At 36.7% G+C, this 13,396-nt stretch overlaps 1 protein-coding gene across 1 annotated transcript in view; it reads right to left on the bottom strand.

Annotated features, from left to right (window-relative positions):
* DOP1A (DOP1 leucine zipper like protein A) overlaps nt 1–13,396 on the bottom strand; it is a gene marked incomplete in the record, with an annotated part of 125,170 nt that overhangs the window by 8,892 nt on the left and 102,882 nt on the right. The window contains 9 exon segments of the mRNA XM_027769901.1: nt 387–442; nt 1,651–1,787; nt 2,879–3,031; nt 5,270–5,331; nt 5,483–5,632; nt 6,187–6,296; nt 7,515–7,594; nt 7,768–7,912; nt 8,141–8,207. Coding sequence (XP_027625702.1) covers nt 387–442; nt 1,651–1,787; nt 2,879–3,031; nt 5,270–5,331; nt 5,483–5,632; nt 6,187–6,296; nt 7,515–7,594; nt 7,768–7,912; nt 8,141–8,207 — 960 coding nt within the window.

Raw genomic sequence — 13,396 nt, 5'->3', positions numbered from 1 at the left:
GCCTCTACTAAAATGAAATGACAGAACATTAAATTGAGACCACATCTGGAGACAGATAATTTCATTACAGGTTACCTGGCATAATAGGTTTTGCTATATGTTGCGTGGTTTCAGGAACCAGATCTGACTTACTAAAACCAAAGTGGCTCATTAACTGTAAGAATAATGTGCTGTTTTAAACTAAATTTGTGTGTAAAGCCCAAAGACTATGAATCTCTTTTTTTAATGCAGCCTAAAATGCTTGAGGAGTAAGTGAAACTACATTATATCCAAAATGAGCAATTAGATAATGAACTAAATATATGAAGAATTTAGAAAAAATCGTTTTGGATTATTTTAGGATATTAAAAACTGCCAAGAATCTATTGAAATAAATTACATATTACCGTGAAATATCTTCGTCAGCAGTGAGTTCTTGCTCCATCAGTAAAAATACTTGTACCTAAATACCATGAAGCAAAAGTTAAATGTTTACTTAAATTGGATATGTAACTCTCTCAAGTTATGTTTAGGCAGTATTTATTAATACATAACAAATTTTAGGATACTCTTCAGGATCTTTTAAATTATACTAAATTTCTCAAAGTAACACTGCAAAATTTAGCAACATAGAGCCTTGCTAATCATTTGGCAGAGTCCAGTGAGATAAAGATTGGCTTCTATTTTTTTTTTGGTGATTATAGAAGAGTGTCAATTATTTTAAAAACAAAGAAAAAATAAACAGGGACCAGCAGTTAGTGTAATGGCTATGTCACTGAACTCCCATGTAGTTGACTGTGGTTCAAGTCCTGGACCCAGTGGCTTAAACTCACACTGGGCGCGTGTACGTGCGTTCCCAAGATCCTGAGAGGAGAATGGAGGAGAAGGGATTGCGGTGTGGCCATTCCCTCTGGGGGGTGATTTCTTGCTTTCTGTCTCTTTCTCTCTCTGTCTTTCTGGCGAGCACACACGCCCTATAGCAAAAACCTCTCTAAAAAATAAATTAATTAATTTAAAAAAATAAATAAACAAACATTAAAGTGAATTTCCTTTGTGGGGAATTTATAAAAGGTGGGTTTTCAGAGATACAGATTCCATTCTCTGTCTTTATTCTTTTCTATTCTCAACTCCCCTTACCATTCTGATAAGGCTAGAAATGACTAAGTATGATTTTTGGGAGGGAACAGCATGGTATAGGTGGGACGGGAGAAGGTTTTACTCTTGAAGGATTTACAAAATCTTTAGAAACTTCTAAAGCAAGTTTAGCTTTAAGAATAAATATATGCCTTCTGTTAGGACATTTCAACCCACCTCAACCACTTTTTTTTTTTTTTTTAATCAACAAAGGTACTACTATAGGTAACTGAGCCTGTCAGCCATGATGAAGTTAGAAATGTGATAGTGAAGAGACTGAACATCAAACACTATAAGATCAGATGAAATAATGACTCACAAGGGGCTAGTCACTGACATTGCACATTTGGAAGTTAAAGCTGTATAGTGGTCAAATCCAACTTGTTTTCCTATTTTTAGCTGTGAAAATTGTCAGTGACCAGTTTAACTAGAGTTTGGTTCTCTTCCAAAATTAGTTTTTATCCAGTAATTAGTAGAAACTAATCACATTGTTTTATATTTTTTGTTTATAATCTGAGTGAATTTAAATGAACTCACAAGTTCTGTAATCATGGTAGGCCAAAGTGAGGTAAGATGTTGTGGAGACATTCTTAAAAGTAACACTCTGAAAAACAGGAACACTTGAGAGTGAAGAGTTGGCACCTGGGGCAGACGGAGACTCTCAACCAATCTCTCTAAAAGAAAAGCAGCATATTTTTAGCACCTAAATAATTTGAATCATTATTATATAAAGTTTTCTGTATCAGGTATTCTGGAACTTCTCAAACTACTTGTGGTGAAGGTCTAATTTAAAAAAATAAAGAAATTCCAATGTCTTACAGATTAATACTTTGATAAAATATAAAAATGAGTAATTAGGAGAAGCAAATTATACATATACAGATTACCACTTTGATAAAATATAAAAATGAATAACCAGAAGAAGCAAATTATAAATAACTAAAATACAAATGTCATTTTCCTATTATTTGATTCAACAGATATTTGTCCAACAGTAAAAATTTAAAACGTTTATTCCAAACTGAAGTGCTAAGTATGGATGGCATAACACACAGGTACTGGTCCATGAACCACACTTTGATCTAGTCACCTAAAAAAAAAAATCATGGGACAAACAGTGCATGTAGTATACTGAAACTATGTATGATATGACAGCTATGACGTTCCCACGTCTGTTACTGAGGGATTGTGGAGGTTGCACGGTACACTGACTCCGACTGCTCCTAAATCTGCCCAGGCATGCTCACCCACCTCGCTGAGCTCTTGGTGGCGCAGGGTGATGAATGTGCTGGTATCCTTCTGGACACAGACAGTCACCCATCCCATTTGATTCAAGTTGCCACAAACCTTATACAACTCACCCAAATTAGAGACCTCTGAATGTTACTTCTTGCCCCATTTTCCTGGTTCTGCCTATGTTTTGTCCCTCTCCTTAAAGGGTATAAAATCTCCTGTCCACAATGAAAACATGCTAACATGTCTGCCAGCAGCAAAATAGTCTTTTACCTCATCATCAAACATGGATTTCTAGGGAATTTTAACCAAATAGTAAAGTAGAGACTATGTTTAGGCAAATCCTACAAATCAGTGATTTCTTTTAGCTATTGGTGATGAAAATTTTTGTTGTCTCAGTAGAAAAATTTCTAATTCTGCAACATTCTCAATCCACCTATTCTTGGTATATTTCACCCCAATTTATAATTCAGGGATAACAACAACAAAAACCTACTTTGAGAGAGAGAAAGATAATGTTTTCACTATTTACCTTGTATATCTGGAAGATATTTCTGGTACTGGTCAACTTCACTGCTAAAAATAGCAAATGCTAATCTTTTGAGAAGCATGGCTCTCTGCTCTAGTTCCACATCACGGTTTGCAAAGAGATTAAGTGAACTGCTTTGAGCCACAGCTACACGAGCTGAAAAAAGAGTAAGACACAGTAATACAGTCAACTAGTCATTTCAAAAAAGATTTTTCTGTTATTTGTTTTGCCGTCATTTTTAATCAATTTTTTTTTCTTAAAAACTGTATTTCACAGTAAAGACCATCATAGAGAGTTTGGTACATACTTCCAGAATGCTAGTGAAGTGGGTTTCAAATTCTCATAATATAACGTCAAATGTTGAAGGCAGTGAATATGTTTATATCCTTGATTTATCTATTATACACTGTATATATGCTTTTTATTTGGGAGAGGGTTTTTTTTTTTTTTTTCTATAGGGTATATGAGCTCACTAGAAAGACAGAGAGAGACTGAGAGACAGAAAGTGAGAAATCACTTTCTGATGGCCATGCCAAAATCCCTTCTCCTCCATTCTCCTCTTGGGATCTTGGGCACACATGCATGCACATGCACCCCAAATGAGTTTAAGCCACCAGGTCTGGGACTTGAACCATGGTCAACCACATGGGAGTCAGTGACATAGCCATTACACCAACTGCTGGTCTCTAAATATATGCTTTTAAAGACCATTCTGTATTCTGCAAAGATGTGGAATGATTATGTGTAAATTATAAATTATAATAAATATTAAAATAAAAGAAAATGGCTGGATGCCCTATGACATCCCAAAGTGGGAGGATCTTGAATCAGAAGATATAGGGCCCCTCTATAGCAGAGAGGCTGGCAAATGGGCTCAGCATTATCTATGCCAGAAGACCAAGTGGTAGAAACTGTGATGCAGAGAGAAAAGAAAATATAGAACTGTGGGTTTTAGAAGGTAAAACCACTGACAATATCATTTTATTAAATCCTCTAATATTTTACACTATCTGCTTAAATCCTTCACATTGATTAGAAAAAAATTTCCAAATTGGCCTGACCTGGGCTACTGCGTCTCCTTCCTTATGTCTTGTTACTTACCCCGACTTACTCTTGCAGCCACATTGTCATGCTGTTTCCTGAACTTCTCAAGCTTGCTCTCACATCAAGACTTTTGTAATTACTGTTCCTTATGCCTGAGATAGTCTTTCTGTAGGTCTTCTCATGGTTGGCATCTTTAGTGTCACTGCATGTGTGTGTGTGTATATATATATACACACTCTTTAATTACTATTTAAAATACTGTACACATCACCCTATTTTATTTCCTTTACAACCTTTTACTCTTTGAAACCACTTCTTTTATTTGATAAAGCTTAACCCCATACATGACCCATGTTGTCATTTAATAAATATCTGGTTCAATGAATGATTTTGAATCTTAAAACTACCTTATAAAGATGAAAGAAGATATAATTTATTTCTCTTTTCCCAGATTAAAAAACTTGTAGCTTAAGCTAAAGAATTTATATAATATACAGAACCATACAATTTTATTGCTATTTAATTTCATTTGGTTTAGTAATTCTCAAATTCATTAAAAAAAAAAAAAAACCCTGAGCCAGCTAAGTGGCATGGTGATTAAGGCAGCTAGATCCTACATGCCCAACTGTGTGGTTTGAAATACATGCCTGGCACATGTGCATACATGCTCCAAATCCTGAGAGGAGAATGGAGGAGAAGGAACTGTGGCATGGTCATCTCCCCTGAGGGTGCTTTCTCTCTCTCTCTCTGTCTCTCTCTTTTTAGTGAGCACATGTGCTCCACAGCAAATTTAAAACAAACAAAAATTTAAAACAAACAAAAATAATAAATCTTTTATTTCCTCAAATGAAATACTAAAGGGAACCATAATATATAATACCAGTCAAGATAGAAAAGAGGGTAGAGGGTGACTCTGACCTTGTTGGTCTCCCTCTTTTTTTCTTCAGAGGAAGGAGAATCTCAGAGATTTAGAGTGACTTGCTCTATAGCGTGACTAGATACAGTCGCCTGCCTTTCTCTGCCTTGCCAGCTGTCAGTCTTTCATTTATTCAGTAATGGTTTACTGAGCGCTTGTTACGTGCCAAGTACTATGCTGTGTGCCAGAGAAACAACTAAGTCAAATTAGACATGGTCCCTTCCTTTCACCAGTTATCCTAAAAAGATATATAATTTTACTTGTTATTTACCACTAGTTGTCTTCTGTAAGTTTAAACATTATATTCCTCTAGGTTGCTAAGTATAACTTGACAAAGCACTAATGTGGTAGTTTTCAGAAAAGAGCAAAATAAATATAAGAATGAATCACATACAGTGAAAACAGTGCTTTGGTTATCGTCCCAGAATACTCACTCATCAGATCTCTAAATGTTGTTTTATCATGTGTCATCAGATTGTCCATAATTGCTCTCCAACTGAAAGAAAGTAAGGATATTATAATATGCAATTAAGATTTTTATTGTTATTTTTTTAAAGAATTGCATTTAGTTTGCAGGGTATTAGTTAATTTCAGCAGGCTGTGAGATGTGCTATCACACTGAATAAAAAACCACAAGGATGACTTACTGATTAACACAAGAGGCATCCATCTGAAAGAAACTAGGATCCATAAAGAGGTCAAAGGCTTCTTTTTTCCAAGCTCTCCGTGTGTACTGATACCCACTAAGACTGCTGAGCAGCTGCACACAGGCTCGATAACTAGGGGCGTTATGTGCACTACAAGAAAGAAAAACCACCTTAACGCTTGTGTCCTAACTGTAATTGTAACATTACTTTATACACAAATGTTCGCATTCCCCAAAGATATTAACAAAAAGATGAACTAGCACCATAAGACAAATAACATAGAAAAAGTTTTTTTTAACCATTGTGATTCAAGGTAAAAAATGTCATTTTTTTGTGATTTAAAAAAATGGCAATAAGGAAACAGACTTGTGTCTAACAGTTCATGAATTAATCTAAAATTTCAATTAAGTAGGGGGTTAGCAGATGGAGTAATGGTTATGTCACTGGATTCCTACGTAGTCGACTGCAGTTTAAGTCCTAGACCCAGCAGCTTAAAACTCATGCTGGGTGCATGTGTGTATGTGCCCAAGATCCTGAGAGTAGAATGGAGGAGAGGAGATTGCAGAGTGGCCAATCCCTCTGTGGGGTGATTTCTTGTTTTCTGTCTCTGTCTCTCTGGTGAGCCCATGCACCCTATAGTAAAAATACTGCTTAAAAAAAAAAAAAAGACAAAACAAAATAAAAATTCAATTAAGTAAAAGTACCTGTGATTTCGGAGGTAGGGCACAACATAGTGCATGATATTTACAAGTAAAGGAATAACCCGCTCCTTTTCATCACTATAGAAAACCATATCCAAAAGATGAGCCAAAACCTATAAAACATAAGTAAAACAGAGTATATTCTATAAACTGAACTGACATAATCCAGAGGTACTGATTTACAGATTGTAAAAAAGCTAGGATACTTTTAACGTCGGAATAATCTACAACTAGATTTAATTCATTTTTATATCTGTCACAATCCTGCATTTTTATCCTGCATAGTTCAGGATATAAATATGGGCAAATTTTACTATTCTCAGTGAAGATAGAGAAGTACAGAAAAAGAGAATTTGAGAAACTTCTAATATGACAGAGATAGAGAAGTATAGAAAAAGATAATCTGAGACCCTTCTAATATGACAGATCAGAAACTCAGTATTCTTTCTCCTTGACTCCAACTGAAAGGGTTTGAAAACAATCAAACAAATGATCTGCGATGCTCAAGTCCCAACTTGGTTAGTTCATAGGATCTGCCCTTACTGTATTGCTCTAATTTATACAATCAGACTAATAATTTACAAAATTTTTAGTCTCTACATCTATAAAGGAGAAACAAAAATGACAGGCAAGTCTGTATAATGAGGTATTAAAAAGTCTGTCAGAGAATGTACATCCAGTCCCTGACTTAATGATTTTTGTACTTATAATACGTTTATCTGGATGTAATTCCACCCTAAGTAGAAGAGCACTTGTATATAAAATGTTTAATAAACTAAAATGCTTTATAGTGGCAGGCATGATTATGCCACCTTTATTTTTCTCCACAAAAGCACTTTTCTCTCTGAAAAAATAGTTTTAAGTAATATTGTATATTGGACCGGCCTAATAGTGGTGCAGTTAAGGGCTATGCGTTTGGACCAGATCCCGCATGGCTAACTGTGGTCTGAATCCCAGCCCTGATGGCCTGAAAAGCATGCCAGGTATCTGTGCATGAATGTCCAAAATCTTGATGAGATGGAGAAATGTAAGAAAAAGGATTGAAGCATTATCACACCCCATTGGAGGGTGTTTTCTCTCTCTGGTGAGCTCACAGGCCCTTTAAAAAATTAAAAAAAAAATGTGCATAAGAGGGAAACAATATTTAAAGTTATTATCATAATGTTTGAAACAAAAAGTTAAACTTTACATATTTATTAATTCTATGTAATAATTTCTGGAAGTACAAAATAGTTTTTTAATAAAAAACTACTCTATAGAAGCTACTTATAATATATAATTATGAAATAGTTTACTTGAATTATCATGTAAAAGAACTTGATAATATTTACCTCAGAGAGTAAGGTCAATGCATGGACACTATATACAGAGGGAGTTATGTTTGAAGTTTCCATTGCAGGTGATAACATATCTAAATACGATGAAAGACAGATAAAGAAAAGATACGGTTAGGTATTTTCCCACTGAGAAAGTTACTTGCTAAATATGAAAAAATGGTTGAATTTATGGTACTTAAAGGGCTGAAATGATTTCTTAGGGACTTTATGCCTACAGATAATAAGCCCAAATGTCTGAAAGCTTTACCTTCGACATCAGATTCCAAATTGGTTCCATCTACCATTATTTTGGGAGAAGGCTTAACTTCAAGATTTCGTCGCAGCCATGTTGTTTGTTCCAGAGAAGAACCAGCAATGGCACCAATTGCATCGACTATTTTATGAGTCACATCCTAAAGAAACAAGAAAGAACCCCTAAATATGTGTATACACATACACGCATTTATACCAGTTATGAACTTTTTAGTTCATTATTTTTTAACAGATATTTTACACGAGATATCATTGGTTTTCATAGAATGTTCAGAGTTGAAAGAAACTTCAGAAGATTATCTTATTTGACCCTCCCATTTTTGAGTTTAAGGCCCGAAAACAGGTACCTTGAATTCAGAATGCATTACCTGAAGGTCTCTTTGGTCTTTTTTATTTTCCAAACTAGGGTTTTTCATAATAAATTCATTCAGAACCCTAAAAGGGTCAAAGAAACAAATAAAAAACATTAGTATAAAGAAAATATGCAGTCCGGGAACCAGCAGTTAGTGTTATGTCTATGTCGCTGGACTCCCATGTAGTCGACCACGATTTGAGTCCCAGACCTGGTGGATTAAACTTCTTGCCAGGGACGTGTGCGTGCATGCCCAAGAGCCCGAGAGGAGAAAGGAGGAGAAGGGACTGTGGCGTGGCCATCCCCCCTGGGGAGTGATTTCTTGCTTTCTGTCTCTCTGTCTCTCTCTGTCTTTCTGGTGAGCGCACGGGCCCTATAACAAAAACCTCTTAAAAAAAAAAAAAAGAAAGAAAAAATAAAATATGTAATCTGCAACTCCTCACAGTAAGTAGCTTTGTGGTCTCAATTTCTATTTTAAATATTTAATGTTTAATCCCTATCCTATGACAAAGAAATGCATTAACATATAAAAAGAGATGATGTTCATCACAGCATTATTTGTAAGTCCCCAAACTGGAAAGAACCCAAATGTCCAGCATACAATGAAATACTAAACAGCAATAAAAATGACTAAATTACCACTATGTGAGTTACATGGATCTCATAAACATATATTGAATGAAATAAGCCAGACACAAAATAAAAATAAAATAAAAATAAAAGAAGTATATATAGAGTTATAGTTTATGAACAAGTAAAAAATCCACCTGTGGTGGTGTTGGAATAGTGGCTACAGAGATGAAAGAATAGTGATTGGGAGAGGTCCAAAGGGGATACTGGCGGAAGCCAAGCAGCCAACACAGGCAGAACATGGAGAGCTGCCTCTCATGTCTAAGTAAGGCTTGGCTGAGAAGAGCTACAGGCAAGGTCATAGCCACGAGCTCAAGGTTTCAACTGTGTTTGTTGTACTGGTTTGTGCTGTTTTGCTTTCAATCTCTCTACCATGGGTGTTACTGTCATTACGGTACCCCAGTACCCCGTATGGGTAAAATAACACCCCTAGTCTTACTGTAACTTTTACAATAAAACCAACTAGTTATCCTAAAAGAATGCGGATCCCTAAGGTGGTGGCGAACGGGAATTATTTCTGTGAAACTCACCCCACCTGCCTGGAAAATGTCAATAAAGAATGCAGCATTCACTTCTCCTACTGGAGATTACATAGATAGCATTAGAAAGGTTTGGGTTAATGGAAAACTACTAAATTGGTGAAACGACCTCAGTAGCTAGGAGAGGCTCAGGGGCTCATCCACGAGGTACTGAAACCCCAAACAAAGACCATGAGTCACCTTTGATCTCAGGACAAGGACAGATTGCGGCTCCCCCAAGCCACAGCCATTGTATAGAATAGCATGTCGAGGGTCTCAAGTACACAATAACCTTTAGGTCAATCATTAAGCTGCTTACAAGACCACATTCCTTTCCCATGTGGACTATAGGCTCATCCTCTTAGCTGTAATATAGATATACCACTTTAGTATATATTAACTGTGTCTTTATTTAACAAGATAAGATTTCTATCTAGGCCTTTGTAACCGGCAATCTGCTGCCTCCCTGGCCTGGGACTGAAGTTATCAAGCTACCTGAAAGCCCCCTCATCCAAAAGATCTTTCCCCGTAATCAAGATCTAAGAAGAGAATGCACCAGACAAATGGACTCCCTCCTCCTGAGGACTATAACTGATTACATCTAATCAAACAGAACAGTGCATCATGTTTTATGATTATTGTTCCCATACTTTGAATACCTCATTTCTTAGAGTAAATCTTTTACTTCCTCTCACCCCTCCTACTCCTGTGAACATCCCTCAATAAAAATGTATGTCTCCTAGCCACTGACGCTGCAGTTTTGAGCTGGCTCTGATGGTAGTCGGCTGAGAACATGCTAAATAGCATAGAGGTCTCTGCCCCCGGTAGGATACAATGTTTTGTTTCTTAATTTGGCTTTGAGATGATTTAGTTCATAAATTTACTTTTTTAAAAAAAAATTTTAGAGAGATTTTTGCTATACTGATGCGCTCACCAGAGAGACATTCAGAATCAGAGAATCAGAAAGCAAGAAATCACCCCCTGGGGGGGTGGCCATGCCACTATCCCTTCTTCCTTCTCCTCCGGTCTCCTCTGGGGATTTTGGGCACGCACGCACACACATGCGCCTGGTGTGTTTTAAACCACCAAGTCTGGGACTTGAACCACAGTCAACTACATGAGAGTCCACCAATGTAACCATTACACCATCTGCTGGTCCCCTTAAGTTCACGTTTTACACACGCTGTACTTGTAGAGTTGTGTATATTTCTATTGGGTTGAAGGAAAAATCACAACATATTTTTCTGTTTTCCATGCAAAAATGTGTCATAGCTTTTCCAATGACCCAATATATGTATTTTATGTATCAATAACAAAACACCTATTATGATAAACTGTAACACAGAAACAATTACATATATATGTTTATACATACACACACACACACACACACACACATACATATACTTAAGAATACTTCATCAAGAAAAACAAGTTTCCATTTCCACTGTCTGCTAAGATTCTATTCAATACTTATATGAGATTGTTTAAAAATTACATGATGGCCAGCTTTGGTAGTATGCATGGAAATGCTGGGCTCTATAGGCTAGAACTACATAGGAGATCTGGGTTTGATTCTCCATCCAACCTAAAAGCCAGTCACAGTGCTCAACTTAATCTAATTCTGAGTTATTCGGAGTCACACATGTTAAGAAGGTAGTAGGATACTTCGCTATCTGAGAATGGAGATAAGGAAAAAATGTAGGTGTGGAAATGGTAAGATCTTGTAGTGAAGAAGCTAAAGATCACAACAGATATAGACTTAATTTTCAAATGAAATTAGCCAGTAAAGTTATCTGGTGATGATTCAATGAACTGTACATACATTCCTTCTATGAGCCTTATATCAACTCAAGAGTTAGATAAGTTGACCAGATATTATTATATATCTATAATAATTAATTATTATTTTATTTTTGCTTGACAGATGAGAAAATAGCCTTGGGAGGTTTATTGATGCACCCACAGTCATACAGATGAGGGCTGGAACTTGAGATTAGATGAATCAGAAGTCTTAATGAGAATATTGTTTGATTTCTGATGTCTACATTTCTCTCTCATTACTAAAAAGCCTGACTGGTGGGACCAGCATTTGGCATAATGGCTATGTCGCTGGACTCCCAGTTGACCGCAGTTTGAGTCCTGAACCCAGTGGCTTAAAACTCACGCTGGGCGTGTGTGTGTGTGTGTGTGTGTGTGTGTGTGTGTGCCCAAGAACCCGAGAGTAGAATGGAGGAGAAGGGATTGCAGCCTGGCCATCCCCCTCGGGGGTGATTTCTTGCTTTCTATCTCTCTGACTTTCTGGCAAGTGCACGCACCCTATAGCAAAAAAAGCCTCTCAAGAAGAAAAAAAGCATGACTGGTTATCGTAACAATATTTGATTCAAGAATTGCAGATTCTGAATCTACAATTCTTTTCATTACACCTTCAGTTTCTAAAACCCCTTTGCTTTGTAATTTATATCATTTTCAAGAGATGGCATGAGGTTTCCAGGGACCAACATGATCCCTGAAATTCTTGGGTAGACTCTCTAGCTTTCCATGCCAGCACGTGGGCCCTCAGTGTTATGTAGCTACTACATGAGCTGCTCTCCTTAAGCTCTCACTATTGTTCCAACACTTTCTCTTTGCTTCCTGGTAGAAGAGTATGTGTGTATTTATACCAGGAAACTTGATCATTTTATCACAGAACTCTCACCTTCCCTCTCTTCACTTTTAAAGTTTCTAGACCACTGATTGCCAAACTGAAATTATTAGTTCCTTAAGGACAATAAGAGTAGAAGTAAGTCTATGAATATAGAGTCATTCATCTACACATATAAAATGACCAACAAAACTAAAGAAGTTAACTAAAAGGTCAAAGATTTTTTTGCACTTGGTTGACTTATTATGTTCATTCAGTAGAATAACTTGTAGATTATCGCTGGCTACTAATGACTTCACTGGACTGTTTGAGGTAATGTAAAAAAGTTAGAAAACCTCTATACCTCCTCCACACGAAGCTTTTAAACAGTTCCTTCCAAACATTAGTGTGCACAGAAGTCATCTAGGAAGTCTGGGCTAAAATGCAGAATTAGATTTGGGGTGGGGGGTGTCGAGGCTAGATCCTGAGATCCTACATTTCTAACAAGCTCCCAGATGATTCCATGGCTGCTGGCTGGACAATCAAACCTTGAATGGCAATGTCTTAGAGAAAAGGCGTTCTTCTTTTTCACTCTTTTATCTGCCATTTTAAAAAACATTTTATTTAACAGAGAGATAGAAAGATAGACAACACCCCTGACAAGAGTTCTAACACCAAGATAAGGATGCTTATCTAGCCAGTCAGGATCCTGGGCACACTTATACCTGGTGTACCCAGGGACGTCTCCAGATTTGAGCTGGCAACCTTTCTATGTGAGTCTGCCTCACAGAATGTTGTGCTTTACTGCAGTGTCATTGTTTAGCCCCTGTGCCATTTTTGTATCTTCTTTACTCTCCCAACTGTCTCTGGAATCTGGTACTATCAATGTGATCCCTTTTCTAGAATCTTCTATCACTCTCAACTTAGATAACACTTATTAATTGCCAGGCACTAGTCTAAGAATTTAACAAATATAAATTCATTTAAACCTTTTAACAACTTTATGAAGTAGGCACTATTATTATCTCCATTTTACAGATAGAGAGGTTAGTTGACCTGCTCAAGGCTACACAGGTAATAAGAAAAGGAGCTAGATGAGCGCGTAGGCAGAGAACAACTTCAGAGCTTTTACTGTTAACTACTCAACATCTTCAGGTGTTCCCTCTCACTATGACGGCAAGTCCCAAATCACATTTTTTCTTGATGCTTATCTTTTTTTTTTCTGTTAAATTCCACGCTTATTACCTCACCAAATTCCTCTTTTCTAAATCATCAGCGCATCACCAAATGTCAACACAGGCATTATTTTCCACCCTTCTTAGCTGCTCCAAAGGTATTAACCATGCCCTGTCAACCTCCCTTACTTTTGGAACAACAAATATATCTGGTTTTCTTCTAATTTTTCTGGAATCCCCTTTTTCTTTGTCCTTTTCTTTTAATTTGATCAACTGTTCATACTTCCCCTACTGCCACTTAGAATAGAATTTCTAGCCTAGACTCT

Source organism: Tupaia chinensis, unplaced genomic scaffold (assembly GCF_000334495.1).
Source record: "Tupaia chinensis unplaced genomic scaffold, TupChi_1.0 Scaffold000097_1, whole genome shotgun sequence".
NCBI lineage: Eukaryota > Metazoa > Chordata > Mammalia > Scandentia > Tupaiidae > Tupaia > Tupaia belangeri.
The sequence above is the reverse complement of the archived record's forward strand: the minus strand, read 5'-3'. Positions and strand labels throughout refer to the sequence as shown.